This window comes from Marmota flaviventris, chromosome 2, assembly GCF_047511675.1.
Source record: "Marmota flaviventris isolate mMarFla1 chromosome 2, mMarFla1.hap1, whole genome shotgun sequence".
NCBI lineage: Eukaryota > Metazoa > Chordata > Mammalia > Rodentia > Sciuridae > Marmota > Marmota flaviventris.
Window position 1 is genome coordinate 197,222,033 of NC_092499.1, and position 23,151 is coordinate 197,245,183.

A 23,151-nucleotide genomic window follows, 5' to 3' on the forward strand; every position below is an offset into this window, starting at 1 on the left:
TTATTTAATTTTTATGTGGTGCTAAGGATTCAACCCAGTGCCTCTTGTGCTCTACCACTGAGCCCCATCCCCATCCCCTCGTGTGTCTTTTTTTTGCACCGGGGATTGAACTCAGGGGCACTCGACCACTGAGCCACATCCCCAGCCCTATTGTGTATTTTATTTAGAGACAGGGTCTCACTGAGTTGCCATTGCTGAAGCTGGCTTTGGACTTGCGTAGCACCTGTGGCCTCTACTCACTAGACACCAGTAGTCATTTCCATCTCAGTTGCGACAACCAAAAATGTCCCAGGACATTGCCACATCCCATTTGTCCCGAGCCACTAGGATTACAGGCATGTGCCACCACGCCTGGCTTCATGTGTATTTCTTAATCAAGATAAATTCTTTAAGCAAACTTGAATTAGGTTTATGAAGGGAAGATTGCAAAAGCTTTAAGCAAGGACTGGCAGTTTCTAGGAGATGGAAATTGACTCATATAAAAAATATCTTCAAGGGCTCAATCTTCAGTTGAGCACTAGATAACGGCAGCTCGCGTCAGGAGACAGGCACTTTTTACAATACTAAAATCACTTTTGGCAGAATCCTTCACATTCCTTCTCCTCCTTCTTTTGCTGTGGACATTCCAGGAACAATTTAGATTCCCTTTCTTTTCTTTCGTCCTTTTCCTTTCCCTCCTACCCTCTTTATTTTTCGTGTGTGTGGGGGCTTGATGAGGATGAACCCCATCCTTGTGCATGCTGTGAGCATGTGTCCCATCACGGAGCTACACCTCAGCTCTCCGCAAACTTCTGAAATTCAAAAGCAGGCATACTACACGTTTGTCAAATTCAATGAACCATCCTGGTCTTCTGAAGAAATAAAATTTTGTCTGAAACATATTCTAGTTTGTTGCCAGGGTACAAATGCCGTCTAATACTGAAATCACCTTTCAAAATGCTAAATTGGCAGTTTCCTAAACAAGGCGGAGCTGGCCCTTTCTTAGCCAGAAATCCTGGGATAGTCTCCTTCGTAAGATGGCTAAGCTGATCTTTTTTTTTTAATAGGTAAGTCAAAGAAAGCAGGAAGTACCTGCCACAGACTGACTCTGGGCCCACCTCTGCTGCCAAGATGAACGCAGCCTTCTGTAAGGGTTTAGTCTGTTTAGTTCGGGGTTTCTCAGCCTCTGCACCCTGACATTTGGGCTCTAGAAATTCCTTGCTTGGGGGTTGTTTAGTAGCATCTGTGGCCTCTACCCACTAGATTAAAAACCACTGTTGTTGGCAGCAGGTTGAAGAACACTGCTCTAGACAAAACCCTGGCAATGCCTGCTCTGAAGACAGGGACTCTCTGCTGACCCTCCCAGGAGGGAGGACTTTTGTTCTGGAGAACAGTCCAGCAGAGATGAGCAGTTTTACTTCAAGGAATTAATAAAGATGACAATCAGTTGCAACAGTGCATTTTTTTTTTTTCTTTTTTTGGTACTAGGGATTGAACCCAGGGGCACTCAACCACCGATCCACACCCCCATCTGTTTTTTATTTTTTATTTAGAGACTGATTCTCACTATACTGCTTTGGGCCTTGCTAAATTGCTGAGTCTGACTTTGAACTTGCGATCCCCTTGCCTCAGCCTCCTGAGCCACTGGGATTACATGCGTGGGCCATCACACCTGGCAACAGTGGAATATTTTCAGTACAATAATGATTTACATATATATTTTTACATATATATATATATTTGGAATATTTTGGAAAGAATGAGTTCTGAATTCTAAGGCAGACAATCTGAGCCTTGATTTTACTGTCCTTATCTGTGTGAACCACAGAATTGCTCATCAGGGCCCTGCTGGCTCCCGTGCCAGGCTGCTGTCATCCACCTTCGTGCCAGTGGGGGGTTTGTTCTCGTGGACACCAAACACTGGTCAAACTAACTAATAAAGTGGATTCAAGCCATGACGGGGTTTTCTACCTCTTTTTTTTTTTTTTTAATGAAACTTAAGACCTTCAATTAATATTCTCCCATTAATAATTACATTTGTTAAACACACAGGCCAAATTTTACCTCCACCTGAAAACTACAAGCTTGTATCTCGAATGAGGTCAGACTCAAGCTAATCCAAAACTGTGGTTTGGTGTATATTTTTAATCACTACATTAAAAACAGGTTTACTTTTTAAAACTTTATTGATTTACCACCTGATCAAAGCATGGGATATTTTAACAGTATTATACATAATATTTTTACATAGAAAACTTTACATAGCATTTCATATTATATAATTCTGCTTTATTCTTTCAAAAATGTATACATCCACTGGGCAAGGAATGCTTTTCATTAAATTACCAATATTAAATGCACTTAATCATTGTGTATAGATTAACCAAAGTAGCTATTAACTAACTTTTAGGCATTTTAAGGAGGTAAAACATACATTTTGCACATAAAGAAATATTTGATGTAAATATGCAGATAATTTTTTTAAAAAATTAGAATACTGAGAAAAACTACACCTTTGATGAGTGTCATTTTTTTGAGAGCAAGGATTTCCAGATATATTCATTCTTTTAAAATAATTCAGTTTTGGTTTCTTTGTTTTCCAAACTGCAAAGCTACTGGTAGCAGAACTCCAGGGTTTCGTGTGAGTTCAAGCTGTGTCTACCTTAACAAAGGTACTAAAACAGAATTCAGAAGGAACCAGCTTCTATTGAAACCAATACCCGTTTGCATCATAACAACAAACGTCTGGATGCGAGGGCCATACTTGCATTTATTAGCAGATCACTGAAATAACCATAAAGACTATTAAACGTAGAGCCATAATCACCACAGAATAACAAAAAAGGTTTGGTTTTTTTATTTGTTTGTTTTTGCGTTTTGTACAAAAGTTACCTGTCAGAGGAAAATGTTGTTTCCAGATAATATTATACAATTTTTATAATGTATGTTCTTTGGTTGTACATGAAGAGTACAAGGAAAAGGTATACTTGACACTAAAGGTGCATATTAGAAATAAAATTTACCATCCACCGTTTGTCGTTAAGATGCCAAAGCTGGTGATTTCCCTAACAGACAATGAAGAAAAACAAAATTGCTCAAGCAGCAGTATTATAACAAAAACTTTTCTCTAGAGACCCAGCACAAATAACCAACACTTAATAAAGCATTCTGAGAAAGAAATAAGGCCTTGGAAATGCTTTGCTCTCCTCCGTGACTTTTTAAATACTAATAGCATCCTGGCCGATGCTGATGACTGCACACGCCCTTTTCACTAGTGTTTGTGTGGCCCAAGCCACATTCACCACGAGAGGACAGACTTATTCACAGAAAGGAACTTAGGCTGAATGGCTTGTTACTGGAGGTAAGGGATTTCCTCTGTTTGTCATTGTCCAGTGACAAGAAAAACTACCCTGAATGGTTTTACATCTAGTCTTTAAAAGGTCCATTGCTGGTACAATTTAAAGGATTCGTTCTGAAAATTAATTTTTTTTCTTGTGGTGCTGGGGATTGAACCCAGGGCCTTGTGCACGCAAGGCAAGCACTCTAACAAGTGAGCTGTATCCCCAGCCCCCAAATCTTTTAAATTAAAAAGAAATGCAAGCCTAAACGTTTCAGCAAGTCATAAAACACAATGACATATTTCCTAACCTGTGAGAGGCAAAAGTTAAAGAGAAGGCAGGAGGACCCTGGAGAAATTCTGACAAACAAAATGCCACCTGAGAGCCTCAGAAGGAAAGGAAAGCCACCTGTCGGGGTGGAGCTGTGGGCAGGACACAGTGACGAGCAAACACACAGATTCCCACCTACACCTCAGCACAAACGTCAGTGGGGACAAGTGACTTGCGGAGGTTGTGACGAGCAACACCGCGTGGCGCAGGTTTCCAAGTGCAGCATCAAGATGCAGCAGATCCCAGGACCAGTCAGTCGCGCTGCTCACGCCTCCCCGCACAGGCAAACCTCCCACAGTCCCTCCCTGCTCCACTGCTCAGCTCCTCCTACCTACGGACGGAAATAAGGTGAAAACCTAAGCCTGCTTTTGTTCTTTGGTAGAGAAATCAAAACACTTTTTGGGAAAGAAAAAAGTAGGTAAGAGTACTGCCGGCCAAAATCAGGACATTTCTCAAGGCTGTTAAAAACAACAACAAGAAACTTAAGAAATCGGTCTCTTAGTAATAAGCAAAAGCACCAGAAATCCTTCTCTAGAAAGAAAAAAATATCTGATTTTACAGATAAGATTCCCAAACAACTAACTTCTAAGGCACCAGAGTTGACATCGACACACCCCGATTTTCAGGACTAGAGTGCAGGTGGAAGCCTGAATGTCCCCAGCCACGCTGGAGACCCTTCTGCACTCCGCGCTGCCCAGGCCGAGAGTGAGCAGAGTTCTCTTCTCACAGTGCAGCGCGCTGCCCCTGCCACGGCGCTGCTCGACCCCCTTGCCATGCTGCGCACACAGGAGCCGGAAGCTCTCCTCGCAAAGGCATGCAGCTCCTCACGGAGAGCAGCCGGTGCCAGGCCTGCCGCCTGCGGCCACTGTCCCAGTTCACCTATGCTGGCCCCAGCTGCTCTGGTCCCACCGTGATGTCAGCTGAGGAAGCTCATGGCAGCAACCCTTCTCATGCACCGTTACTGTCCCTCTGTCTCAAGGTCCCTCTGATGAGGACCGTGCAAGGCAGCAACACGAACCATCAGTACACTCACTCTCCTGAGGTAAAAATAAAAGGTTTACTCAAAGGTAAATGAACTCTGGGTCAATTACTACTTCATATATTAGATTTCAGTGTGTGTGAGATGGACAATGTATTCTGGAAACTTTAACTGAACACCCATCCACAAATACTTACACCAAGGAAGGTCAACCATTTCATTAAATTGTTCACTTTTTCCCTAAAGACTTTTTCTCCCCACGTTACTAAAACAGAGAGCCACGAGGCACAACATTTTTTTTAACCTTGCAAGCTCTTAATTCTAAATAAACTCTGCCTTCAATCAAATCTTCAATAATATCTCTTTGTAAAATACTTTAAAAAATCACTCAGACACAAAACAAAACATAAAAACAATCCTCCTCTCCTACCTTTCCCCAGACTAAGCAAACGACAGCTGACTGGCACTGACAAGAGCACTCAGACTTATCTGACACACTCAAACACAACAAAGAACCCAGCGTATTTTAGGTGGCCGTTAGCCGTTACAAGAAATTTTATTAATATACTCTCTAATAGTCACGAACCTATACAGCTATGTTCAGTATTTTCAAGGAGAGTGACTTCCTCTGACAAAACATTGACAGCCAGTCATGGGACTTGGCTAGGAAATAATGGCATTTGCAGTGACAGATTTGACAGTTTGATCAGTAAAATGGAATGACCCACGAAACAGAATCCCCACCAACTGTGCTACCTGGGTATACAAGAACTTAATGAAATGCCACAAGCCTTAGTTGGGGACTTTGATAGGGCCAGCAGAGAGGCCATCCTTCTCCAGGCCATCTGAGACCCAAGGCGGCAGCTCCTTGTTTCCGTGTGACTCTTCACAAGCTGTGCCAGTCAGAGGTGGCTTGACGGATGTTCTGCAGAGCTGCAGCAGTGGCCTGCAGGGGTCAGGGCTACCACACTGGTGACAGTGTCGCTGCTACCTGCGATGGCTCTTCCGGGATCCATATTTTATACACGACACCTATCCGTAGGAAGAACTTTCGCAGAACTGCTCGGAGCTCAGGGATCAGGTCAAACTGCATAATCTCACACAAGTAGGGATAGTACATTGAAGCATGTGCTTTGAACTTGAGGTGGGAGAGAAGAGAGAAAATTAGACATAGGGCCTTTTTCTTTTTTTGCACCAAAGATGTAAAAGTACTCTAATAACACTAATATAACAATCACTATTATTATTAGTTTGTGGTACTGGGGATTGAATCCAGGGATACTCTGCTCTACCACTGAGTGCATTTTTAAATTTTAACTATTGGGTATCCTTTTTTGGTACCAGGAATTGAACCCAGGGGCACTCAACTACTCACATCCCCAGCCCTTTTTCGTATTTTATTTTGAGACAGGTCTCACTGAGTTGTTTAGGGCCTCAGTAAGTTGCTAAGGCTGGCTTTGAAGCCATAATCCTCCTGCCTCAGTCTCCTGAGCCACTGAGATTACAAGCTGCACCACTATGCCTGGCTTTTTATTTTAATTTGAGACAGAGCCTCACTAAATTGCCCCGACTGGTCTCAAACCCCTGTGATCCTCCTATCTCAACCTCCCAAATTGCTGGGATTACAGGTTGCACCACCATGTCTCACTTATAATTAACTTCTTTTAATTATATTAGTATAGTTTTGCTACCAAAAGTCAACAGCCCTGTCATTTTGTAAAGCAGGTTCCTAGGTTTAAACCAAGATCTCACAATCTGAACCCTCTCTTCCTGCACTGAGAATCACTGTGCTGTTCCCAACAGCCATACGTGTGACTTGAACCTTAGCCTTTCTAAACTGGGGTTCTTCCAGAGAAAAAGCCCTTCTGTCTGAAGGCATCAATGGTTTGTAATGAGTTAATTTCCCCTCAGTGCATCTAGAATGGTGTTGGTTATGTAGCCATTACTGGGAGAATTCAGAAAACAGCAACTTCAATTCGGAATGAAAAGCCACCCAGCCAGGTACAGTGGTGCACACCCATAACCCCAGACGCTTGGGAGGCTGAGGCAGGAGGATGGCAAGTTTGAGGCCCACAGCAGCAACTCAGTAGGACCCTGTCTCAAAATAAAAAGGGCTGTGGATGAGGCTTAGTAGTAAAGTGGCCCTAGGTTCAATCCCCAGTACCACACAAAACAAAAAAAGCCCCAAAGCCTCCCAAACTTCCCATCCTAGAGGAGCTATCAAGTTCACTTGTTTATTGTACCTTTTCATCATTTATTTTGAGGGTCTTGGTCAGAAGTAACAACAGGAGGCTTGTCCAGGCCTCCCGATGGCTTTCAGAATTCACCGTGATGAAATAGGCCAGCGCTTCGCTGCACACACTGGAGTGAGAAAGGAGAGGCGCACACCTGGTTAGCATCTCTCGGCTGGGAGGACCCCCCAGTGCCTGCAATGAGTGTTCCCTGAGCACCCACTCTGGCTGTGCCCTCAGGGGCAAATCACTGAGTCCTAGTTTCTTCAGCTGCAAACTGGGAGAAAGTGACTGTACCAAACCCAAGGGGTTGCTGCAGGGATGAACAGATACCTGTCAAGAAACAGCTCAGCTCTGGCTGGCACCCGGCAAGGGCTGGGATCCGGCAATGCTTGTAGCGCAATAAGTACAAGAACTGATTATTCCTAGTTTATTACATGATTGTCTTTCCTCTCAAAGCACATATAGTTTTTTTTTCTTTTTTAGCATGTTAGAAGTAGAAAACCCCGTCATGGCTTGAATCCACTTTATTAGCTAGTTTGACCAGTGTTTGGTGTCCACGAGAACAGACCCTCTCTCTTTTTTTTTTTTTTTTTTTAATGAAAATTAAGACCCTTTATCTCCTTTAGGGAAACTTTTATGAGCCTATATAGGTAATTCTCTTTTGGATTTGATTTAAGAAATGAACCAATAGTGTTTTCTTTAATTAATTCTTTTTTCAGCAATAGCTTATTAGTTGGTACTCTCATTGTAAGACAGTTGGGAAATGCATAAAGTTAGACAGGAGCAAAAAATTATAAAACAGAAAAAAAGTTCTGTCATTCTAAGGGATATATGACAATATTTTGGCATACTTCTGTTTGTTTGTTTTTTCCCTTGGGTCTGGTGCTAGGGATCGAACCTAGGGCCTCATGCATGCTGGGCAAGTGCTCTACCACTGAGCTTCTTCCCTAGTCCTGAGAAATTTCACTTTTACTGGCTGTAAGTATCCCATCAGAGGTTATACTGTAATTTAGTTATTCATTCCATTGTTTAAATTTTTTTCCTAAATTACACCTACAGTAAGTATTCTCTGTGGGAATCCTGGTTCATATTTCTAAAATAAAGAGATTCTATAATAATAGAACTACTGAATCAAGGAGAGTAAACATTTTAGGGCTCTTGGTATATAATCCCACTGCTTTTCAGAAAGATCATGTCACTGTGCACCCCCACCAGCTGTGCATTGGACTGTGGGCATCACCGACCCTGTGGTTCCAGTGCTTCACGTCATCATTTTTAAATCTTAAAGAGGCAAAGTGAGGCTGTGAGCCAGGGGGTGTCCGGCAGTGGAGTATGCTTTGCATGCACAAGGCCTTGGGTTCAAAGAGGCGCAGACATCATCATTTTGCTGATGGACAGGAAGTGGGTTACAAAACTGTACTTTTCTGTCTGGGCTTTTTTCTCTGGGGTGCCACTGTCTCCCCACAGGTGCATATCTACATTGAACGACTAGGCATCTCCTGGTATCCATGTGATTCATTTTTCTTGGAAAGGAGGAATGATGGGATGTGGGCTGACAACAACTCTAAAGAGGACCTAGTCCCAAGAGGGCACTGACCTGGCCAAGGCTAAAGGGCTCCAGCCAGAGTCGGGAACTCATTCCTGCCTGCAGAGCTTCTTGTTGCTCATGATTCTGTGCCTGAGGGAGGTCTGTGAGTGAAACAGGGGAGGCCCTGACCTCTCTTCAGGACACCAACAGAAGGACAGAGTGTGGGAACACCAGCCTATAGGTATCTTTCCCCTGCTCTTCAATTCACAGTGCTGTGTCATGTGTTCTGTACATGACAGATACAAATGCAATGGGAAATCAATCTTCTTACGTTAAAAGTCGCTGCTGTATTTCACCCCAGGAATCCCTGCGGTTCTCATCGACATACATCCGAAACAGGATCCTCAGACAACAGGCCAGGCTGCTGGTTTCTTGTTTGAGAAGGTTAGGTTTTGACTTGCCCTTAAAACCTAGAGATCAGACAGTCATATAAGCAGTGTAAACAAAAGGCAATGCTGAGAATCCTGTGAGCGCCGGTCAGCTATTCCCTTTAGGAAATACTGAAGCATCCCATGGCCTCAGTGTAGCTCAGGTGTGATCTTGGATGAAAGCAGTCACGACTCTCCAGAAGTCGTCCTCTGTAGGAATACCCTGCCTTGCTTGTTTGATGGTAAAACCATTGGCTACTTCTTCAAGTGTAACAGCTTGGAAGAACTCTAGCATTTTTCTAAGTTGCAAGATCCACGCCCCTGCCCCCGCCCCACTAAAGCACATATAAGAGGAGTTTTCTAGGGCTGGGGCTGGGGCTCAGAGAAAGAGCGCTCGCATAGCATGTGTGAGGCCCTGGGCTCGATCCTCAGCACCACATAAAAATAAAATAAAGGTATTGTATCTACCCACAACTAAAAGACAAAAATGTTTAAAAAACCCCAAAAAACAGTTTTCTAAACAAAGTAATACCAATCTGCCAAAGAGACACGTGCACACCAGTCTTAAAAGCAAAACCTCATTACAGACTAAGACATAAAACACCTGGATATTTTAGAATGACACTCCTTAATTGTGGATTAAAATAGCCATTTGGGGAAATTTTAAGTAATGGTAATATTACCCAAAAAAAGTGTCACTTTTGTGCAAATAATGAGACTATTCAAAAAAATGAGAATCTCACCACGGGGGGCGGGGGGGGGCAATGGGTTTAATATATATATTTAGGGGCTGGGGCTGGGGCTTGGTGGTAGTGCACTTGCCTGGCATGTGTGAGGTACTGAGTTCGATTCTCAGCACCACATATAAATATATAAATAAAATAAAGGTCTATCAACAAATTATATATATATATATATATTTTACCCTGGGATTTATGCGTTTATTTTTGGAGGCAAGATTTAGAGAGAAACTCTAAAGCCTCAGAAAACTGTATGAATACTGTTTCTTAAGACACCACACTTTTCATATCATAACTATTTAAAAATTTTTTTTGGTGTAGATGGACAGAATGCCTTTATTTTATTTGTTTATTTTTATGTGGTGCTGAGGATCAAACCCAGTACCTAATGCATGCTAGGCAAGTGCTCTGCCACTGAGCTACAGCCCCAGCCCATGTCATAATCAACTTTTAATGTAAAATTTATGACCACCAAGAGCAATTAAATTCTCCAACTTTCATTTTGTTTTTCCATCAAATACTTCCTGAGAATCTATCATGTGCCAGGCAGTGTTTTGGTACTGGGATGAAATCTACCCAATATCTAACATAAAAATATCTAAATTATTTGAGCTACATTTAAAATACCAGAAATATCTGGAAGGCTTTAATGTTTTAATTTGGTAACCAGCGTGGCCTCACCTGCTCGCCACAAGACAGTCCGCTGCTCATAGTTGGAGTTGAAGGCCTTTGAGAATGAATGGGACTCCTGCAAGCAGTCCAAGAGCTTGAAGAGGTGCTGGGAAGACATGTACTTGTACATGCCCTGATCCTCCGTGGCGATGTGGATATCTGCATCCAGTGTGTCTTGCTGAAGAGAGATGACAGAAGAACTCAGTGAAGTCAATGCAGTGGTTCTGGACATAGTGAGAGTGGACAAAGGCAGTGGGGACTGTCCAAAGGTGATCTTCTTGCAAGATGCCCTCTAGTCCTCAATGCCCCAACCATTTCCATCTGAAGCTTGCTCACAGGTAGGCGAAGGCATGTCCTGTGCTACTGAGTGATGGGTGACTGGCTGGCCAATTTTTTGGTTTTTTCAGTACTGCCTTTATTGAATGACCAGCGGTGTTGTGTCTCTAGATATTTCACTACAGTGTTGTATTTTTTCATTGCATGAAGAAAGTGAAAAATAAGAAAATAAAAGTGTAATAAATATACAAAAAGGCTTGCGTTTCAAAGCACAGTAACCAAAAGATAGAAACTGGTAAGCAAATCCAAGGGACATCCTGACCTTCAGTCAGATGATATATAACCAGTAAGCTCGATGACTGTATTTTTCAACTGTGAAAGAAAAAAACTACAAAACATGGATGAAATGCTCAAAAATTTTATTGAACATGTTGCCTAAAATCTGAGACATAATTAGGGTGGTTTTTTTTTATAATTTCTTGATATTTCTAGAAACAAACCCATCTTCCTTATAAGCCAGGAGTCACAAAAATGGACTGTGTAATACTTCCCAAACTGATCTGTTAGGTTCAATGTAATCCTTATCGAGATCCCAGATGATTCCATTGCAGACACTGACAAGCTGATTCTAAAATTCATATGAAAGTGCAAGTGACCCAGCACAGCCAAAACAATCTTGAAAAAGACCACCACTACATGAGAGCTCACATTCCCCAACCTGCAAACTCACTTGGAAGCAACAGCAATCAGGACAGTATGGCACGGGCATACAGACAGGGGTGCACCCACAGAACAGATGGAGAGGCCAGGAGCAAAACCTTACAGTTTATAGATCAAGTGGTTTCTAACCCAAGTGCCAAGAAAATTCACTGGGGAAAGAACAGACATTTCAATAAATGGTGTTGAGACAACTGAACATCACAGATGAAGAAAGCTGGATCCTTGCCGTGATTAGCAAGGATAAGCTAAATGCATCAGAGATCTAAAAGAGCCAAAGTTGTAAAAGTCTTAGAACACAGCCTCAAGTGTGACTCTGATTAGGCAATGCTTTCTTAGAACTGACACCAAAGCACAAGGGACTAAAGAAAAATAGATAAGGTGAAAGACTTTTGTGCTTCAAAGGACACCAGAAATTGAAAAGACAACACATGAAATGGGAGAAAATAGTTGCAAATCACACACCTGACAAGGGACTATTATGTTAGCATATATAAAAACTTAAAATCAACAGGAGGTAAGTTTAAAAATGAGCAAAGGATTTGAGTAGACATTTTCAAAGATACAGAGATGACCACATAAGTTGCCCGACATCATTAGTCATTAGGGCAATGCCAATCATCCACAATGAGACACCATTCCACATGCACCAGGACGGCTCTGGTCATAACTTTGTTGTTTTTTTTTTTGAGAGAGAGAGAGAGAGAATTTTTAACATTTATTTTTTCGTTTTCGGCGGACACAACATCTTTGTTTGTATGTGGTGCTGAGGATCGAACCTGGGCCGCACGCATGCCAGGTGAGCGTGCTACCGCTTGAGCCACACCCCCAGCCCCTGGTCATAACTTTAAAAGGGAGACAACCACCACCGAGGGGATGTGGAAAAACAGACCCTCACACACTGCTGGTGGTGATGTAAACGGTGTGGTTGCTGGCACAGCAAACTGGCAATTTCTCAAAAAGGCAAAGAACATGGCCAGACACCTGCACTCAGGATATACCTAAGACACACGTGTCCTTCGAGAACTTGTGCACAGTGCTCGTGATGGTACCATTTGCAACAACCACAGTGGAATCCACCCAGAGGTCTATTAACTGATGAGTCGATGAGCAAAAGGTGGCACAGACACGGAAGGTTGGTGCCCAGCCAGACATAAAAGAATGAGGTGCTGATACATGGAGACTGTGTAACGTGAATGAACCCAGAAACATTCTGCCAAGTAGGAAGCCAGACACAGATTGTATGGTTCTGAAAGTCCAGAAGAGGCAAATCTATCGAGACAGAAAGCAGCCAAGCAGGGGCTGGAAGGAGAGGGACTGGCCAGGACTGCTGGTGTGCACAGCATCTCTTCTTACAGCGATCAAAATATCCTCAAATCAGACAGTGGCAATGTCTGTACAACTTGTAAATATGCAAAAAACATGGGATTATACACCTAAAAAAGGGCCGACCTGGGTGTGGAGGGCCTGTGGTACAGCAGCTGCCCCCTCCTCTGTGGCAACAGGGCAGACCGGGAGGTGGCTGCTGCTCTGCCTGGTCTAGGAACTTGTGTGGCCCACCATCTCCACCCTGCCCACCTCCCCAGTCACAGGGTCTACTGCCCCTGAGGACGTTAAGGTATAATGTCCCATGGCATGAGGTTACTGTCCAACTTCTGGACTCTCCTCCTGTTTCAAGAGTCCCTTCTATAGAGAAAGCTGCATATACAAAACAGAAACACACTTTCTGAAGGAAAAACTGGGATCTTTATGTACAAATCTTCCCTCTCAATTATTTATGGTGAAACTGTATACCAAAGGTACAGAATAATGACAAGTAACACTTTCCTGTAAGCACCTAAGTAGGGGTGGCAACTAGGCAGAGATATGCTGGTAAACAGGCTTTAGGGGCATAAAAAAAGAAGTGTTTGCTGGTATCTGTGGTGTCAATAAGTTCCATTATGGCCAATTTCAAGTGACCGATAGGACATTTTTGAATGTAGGCCTGGAAAGAGATGAGGGGTATGGGGGTGGGAAGGCTGATGGATAGCCAGCCAGGCTGCTCCAGCACGCCACTGCCCCTGAGCAACCCCAGGGACAGTGTGCCCAGGGCCGCGGTGTTACCTGGGCAGCGACCATGTGCTCGGCGTCCTCCTTCTTGCTGGTGGCGGGGTAGAACACAATGTTGTCAATGGTCTGAATCAGTTCCAGCTGGACCACACACTTGATGAGGAGACTGGCAAACAGCTTCTGATCTACATCAGATGGTGAAGAGTAATAAAGACCCAGCCCAAACCACACGAGCAGTCAGCACGGCAGTCCCACCATGTGCCTGGCATAATTCTTGAGGCGGTGGCCAGCAATGAATGAAGTGGACAAACCCCCAGCTCCCACAGCACTGACTGACAGGTAAGATTTAAGGTGAAAAAGAGCATCAAATGATACTGTGAGGGAGAGGCGGTAGGAAGCAGCAGGGCCAGGCTGCAAGTTTAAATAAGCAGAAGTTTCAATAGCTTCAAATCTCCCTCTAAGACGTGGTCCCTGAGCAAAGACCTGAAGAAGAGGAGGCAATTAGCTCTGCAGGCTGTGTGTCCTCCAGCAAGTTTCTATCACCCCGGGGCCACCCCTATGAGCAGCTTTGGATTGTGCCCTGATCACATGGGTTTCAGGTCCCTGCAGTGACTAGCCTCTTTTGAGGACAAAACCTTAGCTCTGCACAGGTATGGGGACAGCTCTTCTGAGTTTTTAGTTTCTGGATCACTTTCTGTCCAACTAGAAGCAGGAGCAGCTTTTTCTGCACTTTCTATTTATTTTTTTGGTGGGGGGAGGTGGTTACCAGGGTTTGAACTCAGGGGCCCTTGACCACTGAGCCACACCCCCAGCCCTATTTTGTTTTTATTTAGAGACAGGGTCTCACTGAGTTGCTTAGGGCCTTGCCGCTGCTGAGGCTGGCTTTGATCTCGTGATCCCCCTGAGCTGCTGGGATTACGGTGTGTGTGGCTGCACTTTCTACTTCTGTATACTTCACAACTTTCACCACCTGGAGTGGTTAGCAACCTTGACTAGTCAATAATTCTCCATTCTGAATCTCCCCTGTTCAAATCAGCAGTGCAGTTTCTGCCTACTGACTAGACTCTGACCACTCATCTTTGCGTTCTCGATTGCCTGGGGATCAAGGGTATCCTATGTAGAGATCTTCCCAAGTGTTGGTTGACTTGACTACAGTAAAAGCAAGGGTTCCTTCTCACTTATTGTTATAGAATCAGAATATGGGAAAAGTTAAAAGTTTACGTGAAAGAAAACAAGATGGCTAAGCTGTTTTCAAGTTTTTGACAGTGATTATGAAATTACTTAAACATAACAATTCTCCTTGCAGAATGTTTTAACTTCTGAGAGGCTGGGGATGTAGCTCAGTGGTACAGTGCTTGCCTAGCATGTACAAGGCCCTAGTTCATTCTCTAATAGTGTAAAAGAAAATAACAACAAAAAAAAAGTGGGTTTTTTTTTTTTTTTTGTATTGGCTATTGAACTCAGGGGTGCTTTACCTCTGAGCTACATCCTCAATCCTTTTTTCTTTTGAAATGGGGTCTCACGAAGTTGCTGAGGATCTCATTAAATTGTGAGGCTGGCTTTGAACCTGTGATCCTCCTGCCTTAGCCTCCCAAGTTGCTGGGATTACAGGTGAGTGCCACTGTGCCCGGCTTAAGGGAAAAATGTTTTAACTTTATTTATATATATATATATGGTGAAACTACAGATGTTAAAAAGGAAGAAAATATGAACAGTGCAAAATTTCACCTACCTGAGCTCACACCCAGAAGGGAGCCCGAGATGGGAGTGAGAACAAAATGCCCATTCCCTGCACAGGAGGTGGGGCTTGAGTCTCAGCCCCGCCCCCCAACACGTGCAGACATCTTGCTGCATTGACAATGGCTGTCCTGTGAAAGACAGGCCTACCTGGCTCCACCCAAAAACTCACCACTTCATCTGGAGCTGACCATGAGATAGGCCATCCACCATTGGACCCCGGAGGGGACTGCTATGAAGCAGTTCCTAAGTGACAGTACTGCCATCCCAACACGGTGCCTTTTAAATGGTTTTCAAAGGTGACTACTTTACTCTAAAGGAAAACCTTAGAAGAGAACAGTGACCACATGCTGCTTTTGTATTGTGTGCTGCTTCAGAAATTAACTTCAATGTCATCACCTATAGCCTGGTGTGATAAGGATGGGGAAGGACCACTATGAAGACAAAATATGGGGCATGCAGCCTCGAAAAGACCAGCAGAATGCTTTAAAAGTTCTGCTTCCTCACAATGCCAAAGGGTGTCCGAGTACTTCACGTTGGCAAGTCACATTATCTAAATCCTGGTTCACTCTTCCAAGGCTAGTGTAAGGATTAAATGAGACACACATAGGAAACAGGGCACAGTGCCCGGCACACTGTCACTGTCTTCAGAGCTGTTGATACTATTTTTAAAAATAAGATACAGTAAAATACATCATAAGCTGTAACATTAAGAGAGACAAATTGCCTAAAGTAATTTCAAAATGTGTATGCAGAAAAAGGAGTTCCTCCAAACCACTAAGGATTAACAACCACTCCACTACAAAATGAGCAAAGATGAACAGAAAAAGAAATGTCTTTTTTTTTTTTTTTTAAGTGGTATTGGAGACTAAACCAAGGGGTGCTCTATCACTAGGCTCACACAGTTGCCCAGGCTGGCCTTGAACTTGCCACAGCCTCCTCAGCTGCTGAAACTACAGGCATGAGCCAACATGCCTGGCTAGAAGTGGTTCAAAAACATATTAAAAAACCCACTCTTATTTCAATCATAATTAAAAAATTGTAAATCCAGGTATTCACAAAGATAATGTAAGCAGGTATAGCCTTAATGAATGGCAATCTAGAAATACCTATCAAAATGACAAACATGCTTATCCACTAACCCTACAATTCTAAGAATTTACTATATAAACTAATAAGCAAAGCAGTATTATTTGTAACAGAAAAAACTATAAATGAAACAATAATAATATAAATGTCCACTATTAGGGATCTAATTTAATAGACACACCTACATACCAGAATAACAACAGTAAAAACTCTTTTAAGTACTGATTTTGAACGAGCTCTAAAGTATATTAAAGCAAAAACAGAATAATTCATGTATTTCATGATTTGCATAAGCAGGAGAGAAGAATTCAGATGGGCACCTATGGGCATGGGCCAATGTATATGTGTATATACTTTTTGGCATGTGAATAAAATGACCGCAGAAGGCACATGAGAAACTGGCAGCACTGCCAACACGGGGAAGGGCACAGGTCATCCACCATTGGACCCCGGAGGGGACTGCTATGAAGCAGTTCCTAAGTGACAGTACTGCCATCCCAACATGGTTCCTTTTAAATGGTTTTCCAAGGTGAAGGCCTAACGGGGAAAGAGGTTTACCCTGTTTAAATTTCTGAATCACACAAATGTGTTACCTGCTTCAAATAAAGAACAAATGAAAACAAACCAACATGGGAAGGGCCTTACTTGCGTATGGTCTGCCCTTCCAGCTGTCGTCAGTCGGGTTGGAGAGCTGGCTCTGGCCTCGCTCTGAGGCATTTTTATCTATGCTGCTTAAAGACTGGCGGTCCAGGTCCACATCCTACAGGTAAACCAGAGAAAAGCACCGGGTTCACTTCTCTTCCTACCTGGGCAGATGTGAGTTTCTGACACTGGAGGCCTGGCCTGAATTTCAGTGCCTTCTGGACAAATGAATTATGCTGCATGTTTCACCCAGACTCCTCAAGGCTGCCGGAAGTGGAGACTCAACTGTGCCCCCTGCCACTGAAGTTTCACGTTTTCCTGTTCTAATTCAGGACACTTCGCTACACACTGTGACGTAACAAGTGGGACAAATTTCCAATATGCTCAAATTCAAAACTTAGTGAACACTAGCTAGGTTTTGTTCTGTGTTGTGTTTTGACAGCAGAAAAGAATTTAAAAAACAGAAAATGTTAAAATAGTATGCTTCACTTTTAAGTCATTGCATCCTAAATGCCTTTTAAAATCTATGGGAATTTTATCAGTTATCTGGGAATAAAAGTTAATAAGTCAATTTTTAAAAAAAATTAATTATCTATTTAGTTGTTGATGGACCTTTATTCTTTATTTATATGCAGTGCTGAGAATCGAATCCAGTGCGTCACACAATCAAGGCAAGCGCTCTACCACTGTGTCACAACCCCAGCCCCGTTAATTCAATTTTTACCCCCCACAACTGCCCAGTAAAGAAAAATATCCTGTCTTTGTAGTCTCACATAAAAAGCAAGAACTACTATTTTCTTTGGTGGCAAGAAAAGCACTATTAATTTAGAAGGGCAATAAGCAAGGCTAGTCACACCAAGGAGCTATTTATTTATTTATTTAAATATTTATTTTGCAGTTGTAGATGGACACAATACCTTTATTTTATTTTATTTTTTACAAGGTGCTGAGGATCGAACCCAGGGCCTCACACGTGCTAGGTGAGCACTCTACCGCTGAGCCACAATCCAGCGCCAAGGTGCTATTCGTAACAGTGAAACATAAGAAGTTACCCAGAGTCCATCTTTTTAGGGAAAATCAAGGAATTATGACAACATGCAGCCATTGAAAAGACTATTCTCGAAGAACATAGAAAAATGCTCCCAATGTTATTAATGTTGTGTGCCTAGTGATCCCTTGCAATTGTGTGTGGGTCTATTAGGTGTGCATAGTGCACAGACACCCAAAGATAAAACCAGAAATGTAAGTTGTGCTTTCTTCAGTGTTGGGCCTTCTACATACTAGGCAAGTGCTCTACCAGTAAGCGCAACCTCAGCCCTAACCTGTACTTTTTGTTGGGTTAGAAGACTTATTTTTTAAAATACTTTCCTCTTCTTCATTTTTGAAATATGGAACACTTTATGAATTTGCATATGATCCTTGCATGGGGCCATGCTAATCTTCACTGTATCATTCCAACTTTCAGTATCTGTGTTGCCAGGGCGAGCACTACTTTCCTATTTTTTTAAGAAATAAGAAGAAGGAAAAGATACCAACAACAACAAAATCCTACCAAATGTTTTTCTGATGTGTCTTCCTCCATTCCTGCAGGTTTCCATGTCAGCAAACTGAAGGGAATGGAAGAGATGGAAAATGGTCAACCTCAAAGGAAACGAGGAGCTTTACGACACCAACCGAGTGTGTGAAATAAAGTGTAGCAACTGCATCAACACTTACACATGTGGGATGGTGGTTTTGAAAATATCCAACATACAGGTGCATGTTTCATCCCAGACGTCAGGACTGAATTTTTCCCCATTGGAAATTACTAAGTTTTCTAAGCAATTCGTACCTGATCGAGCCAACTGTTCATTATCTACAAAATAAATATTATCTGTCATTACACTTGAACTGCTGTTTGGATGCCAACCAGGTCCCAGATGCTTTTTATAGTGAAGTAAGAGACTGCAGCTGGAGGGTTTGTAGGATTTTAATTAATGAAACAATGCTATAGAGAGCATTAAAAGTTTTATAGCTTAATTATGCTACGAAGATATAAAATGATTTAAGCCGGGCATGATGGTGCACACCTATAAACCCAGTAACTTGGGAGGCTGAAGCCCTAAGTAACTTAGCAACACCCTGTCTTAAAATAAAAATGGGCTGGGAATGTATGTAGCCCAGTGGTAGAGCGCCCTGGTTTGAATCCCCAATACTGAGGAACTGGTGCGGGTGGGGGGGGGAGGTAAAATGATTTATCATAGTTTTTTTTTGTTTGTTTGTGTGATACTGGGGTTTGAACCCAGGGCCTCATGTATGCTAACCAAGTTCTCTATCTTTGAGCTATATCCCCATCCCTTTTTGAATTTTATGTTGAGACAGGATCTTACTAGGTTGTCAGGGTTGGCTTCAAACTCACAATTCTCCTGCCTGAGACTCCCAAGGAGTGACCATTGTGCCCAGCTTGACTTATCATAGTTTTATTGCTAGGAATAGAAGAAAGCAATCTTGTCACTTTAACTGACTCACATATGGAAAATAGTAAAAGAAAATGGAACAGCCAGGTGCGTAGCACACACCTGCATCCCAGAGACTCAGGGGTCTGAGGCAGGAAAATAACAAGTTTGAGGCTAGCCTCAGCAACTTAGTGAGATCCTGTATCAAAATAAAAATGGGCTGGGGGAGTTATTCAATGGTAAAGTACCTTTGGGTTCAATCCCCAGTAACACACCCTTCACCATAAGATGGAACACAGTCGACCAGTGTTTCTGAAAACTCAGTCACTTACACACAACATCTCCAATTTTTGTCATCTAAATAGTATCCATTAAACTGGGCGCAGTGGCACATGCCTAGGTGGGCTAAGGGAGGAAGACTGCAAATTCAAGGCCAGCCTCAGCAACTTGGCAAGGCCCTAACACACACACACACACACACACACACACACACACACACACTCCACTGTTTTTTGTCACGTATTTAAAATTTGAGTCACTTTTTGAAAGCCTTCTAAATTTAGCCTTGCCCTATACCAAAATTATCTATAGAATTCAGGTCTTCTTTTTATGATACACATTAAAACACACAACTACTCAGACCAAAAAAAAAAAAAAAAAGTTTACTGATGCAGGCTGTTGATCTTGACTCCAAAGTTAAAAAGCTTCTTTAATGTATATTTCTTCACCAGTCCTCAAGCAAATTAGTAAAATTACAAATAGAAAATCAAAACATAATCATCATATTATACAAGATATTTCATTTTCCTTCAATAACAATCTGTTTCAAAGCACTTCTTTCCAGAATGTGTAGATGCAACAAATGTGCATTTTAAAAAGTTATTTTAATACAGAAAATTTCAAACATAAAATTTTAAATTTACTAATATGTAAATTTGCTTTTTTTTTTTTTTTTTTGGTACCAGGGTTTGAACCTAGGGATGTTTAACCACTAAACACATCCCCAGACCTTTTAATTTTATTTATTTATTTTTGTGGTGCTGGGGATTGAACCCAGGGCCTTGAGCATGCAAGGCAAATACTCTACCAACTGAGCTATATCTCCAGCCCTTATTTTTTTATTTATTTTTAAAAATATCTATTTTATTTAATTATTTTATGTGGTGCTGATGATCGAATTCAGTGCCTCACGCATGCAAGGCAAGCGCTCAACCACTAAGCTACAACCCCTCAACCACTAAGCTACAACCCCAGCCCCTTATTTTTTTATTTTTGAGATAGGGTCTCGCTGAGTTGCTTAGGGTCTCGAAAAGTTGCTGAGGCTGGCTTTGAACTCATGGTCCACTTGCCCCAATCTCCCAAGCCATTGGGATTACAGGTATGCATGACCCCCACCCCTAGCTAAAGGTACATTTTTAAAAATGCAATAACTACATCACATTTTAAGTGCTTTACAAACTGCTTGAGAGGACTGTTTTATGTTCTAATTAAATTTAAAAACATACATTTTCACCAAATTATATTGTTCACTGGATTCCTTGGCATTACACCCACGCTTTTATGTACTGAAAAAAGTAACCTCTCATGAGGACTATGTAAAACGATACCTAAAGACTTAAAGAATACCTTGTTTAACACACCACTGCAATTGTGCAAATACATCAGAAAGAAGCACTTCATTCAAAGCTTCATAGAACTGGGTAAATACGTCACAAATAGCATAAAGTGCATGATTGCAGGTTGTTGTCATCCACTCAGATTTCTGGAAGAACAATAAAAAAGATAATTCTTAAAGCCACTCTCTCAGCAACAAGAACAGTATTCTTGTATCCCACTGGCAAAACTACCCTGGAAAGTGATTTAGCAATACTTATCCGTAGTCTTAAAAATGTCCACACCCACTCACTTAGTGACACTGCTTCCAGGAATCCATCCTAAAGAAATAATAGCACTTGCCTCGAATGTGCAAGGCCCTGGGTGCAATCCTTGGTGCCACCAAAAAGAAACAAGAAGAAGAAGAAGTGAAGATTTGTGGGTAAAAGTCTATGAAGAAAGGTGTTTACTGCAATGGCATCCCGAGACTGAAAACATGGTACACTTGACACCTTGCAATGTGGGCATTAAACTAAGTAGACCAACATGAAAGAATATTAAACAGTCATTCAAAATGGTAGTTTTAATGATCAGTAAAAAGTGAACAAGAGATTATACTGAACACTTACACCTGACACCAAATATCTAAATATTAAAAATGATGCCATGAATTTACCAGAAAAATATACAGGGATATTTATGAAGACATGGTAAAGGGAAGGGCCTCTAAGTGTGATTCCAAAAGTGGGAGCCAGAAAGGAAAAGCTGGGAGAATTGGTTATTTAAAAACTAAATTTTTTTCCAAGTAAAAAGGAAATAAGAAAAAGTGAGCAAAGTCAGTTGCAGTTTATAGAAGCATATTACGACTTTCTTAGAAACCAACCAGTGGGCGGACTCATAAAAGAAGGAGAAATAAACACTCAATGATACAAGGAGAAATATGAAGCTTGCTAACAACTAAGAAAACTTTTCAGTGTGATGTCTTGGCCTATCAGTTAACCATAATGGAACAAATGAGAAGCTGGAGTGGGTGTGGAGAAATAGGAGCGCTCGACTTTGCTGGACAAGTGCAATCAGCTAGATTTATTTGGAGGTCAGTTTAGAAGAACATATCAAAAGGCTTAGTACATTCATGCACAAACCTGGCAGTGAGGCTACCTGTCCTAAGGAAAAAGAACTAAAGAACACAAATACGAGCATCGCTGCAAAACATGTTCCTTTTAAGGGCTGGGCGTGGAGGCATGCACTTATATCCCAGAGACTCTGAAGGATGAGGCAGGAGAATCTAAAGTTTGAGGCCAGCTTCAGTTACTTAGCAAGACCCTGTCTCAAAATAAAAAGGGCTGGGGGTATGGCTCTGAGGCCCTGGGTTAATCCCTGGCACTGCCATAAAAAGTTCATTTCAGTGCTATCTAAAAGAAAAACTAGAAACAACCTAAAAGCCATGGAATATTTATAACTTGGAATATTTTGTAGCCACAACACAGTCAGAGGGCTGGGAATGTAGCTCAGTGTGCTTTTCCAGCGTGAGACCGTGGGCCCAGGGTTCAATTCCTAGTACTGTCAAAAGGAAAAAAAAGTTACAGTTGCAGGAAAACTCTCATGTATTAAGAAAGCAGAGTACACAGGGGTGCTGGGAAATTGCTTTTGTAAAATGAAAAAAAGGTGTCTGTCTCACACAAACACAGCATCTGGAGGAGTTAATAAGGGTTGCCCACAGAAGTGGGACTGCGGGTGTTTTATTTTTTCTATTTTCTGTAATGAATATTATTTGTTTTATAATGGGGAAAAACTTTATATTTTAAAACTAAAGAAGATCAGCTGGGCAGTGGTGGTGCATGCCTGTAGTCCCACTGACCCAGGAGGCAGAGGCAAGAGATCACAAGTTTAATGCCAGTCTCAGCAACTTGTCAAGGTCCTAAGCAACTTAGCAAGATCCTGTCTCAAAATAAAAAATAAAAAGGGCTGGGGATGTGGCTCCCCGGTTAAGCATCCCTGAGTTCAATCTCTGATACCAAAAAAGGAGGGGGGAGGTGAGATTAGAAAACTCCGTACTATGATTTCAACCATATTTTAGACCATGTAGAAGATGGAGCAAATTTGCCAAAACGTTAATTCTAGTGTCTGGATGGCAGAAGCATGAATTCTTTCATATACCCAATATTCCATGTTATGCACATACTACTTTCATATTGGGGTGAGGGAGAGAAGGTGTTCTTGAAAGAATGGTTCAGAGAGCCTTATATCTTCTCCATCTTTAAATTCATGACAAACAGAGGGGCCAAATATACCCCCTCTCTACTGGTGGCCCAGAAGTCTGTGAAGGAACAAAACAACTAAGACAACCTGCTAGGAGCTGCTGAGCTGGCAGACAGTGTCCACAGG

General features: G+C 42.1%; 1 protein-coding gene and 1 non-coding gene across 3 annotated transcripts in view; both read right to left on the reverse strand.

Annotated features, from left to right (window-relative positions):
• Positions 1 to 2,146: 2,146 nt before the first annotated feature.
• Arfgef2 (ARF guanine nucleotide exchange factor 2) overlaps positions 2,147 to 23,151 on the reverse strand; it is an 89,484-nt gene continuing 68,479 nt past the window's right edge. For both annotated transcript variants that reach the window (XM_071609006.1, XM_027946399.2), the window contains exons 31-39: positions 20,800 to 20,935; positions 18,455 to 18,593; positions 18,291 to 18,345; positions 16,742 to 16,856; positions 13,325 to 13,455; positions 10,238 to 10,406; positions 8,720 to 8,858; positions 6,870 to 6,987; positions 2,147 to 5,764 (exon numbers count right to left, since the gene is read on the reverse strand). In XM_071609006.1, the coding sequence (XP_071465107.1) occupies positions 5,588 to 5,764; positions 6,870 to 6,987; positions 8,720 to 8,858; positions 10,238 to 10,406; positions 13,325 to 13,455; positions 16,742 to 16,856; positions 18,291 to 18,345; positions 18,455 to 18,593; positions 20,800 to 20,935 (1,179 nt within the window). In that variant the 3' untranslated portion in view covers positions 2,147 to 5,587. The remainder of the gene's footprint in view (positions 5,765 to 6,869; positions 6,988 to 8,719; positions 8,859 to 10,237; positions 10,407 to 13,324; positions 13,456 to 16,741; positions 16,857 to 18,290; positions 18,346 to 18,454; positions 18,594 to 20,799; positions 20,936 to 23,151) is intronic.
• Positions 18,121 to 18,227, reverse strand: LOC114101478 (U6 spliceosomal RNA). The gene has a single exon (XR_003584331.1). It is a non-coding gene; the product is annotated as a U6 spliceosomal RNA (small nuclear RNA).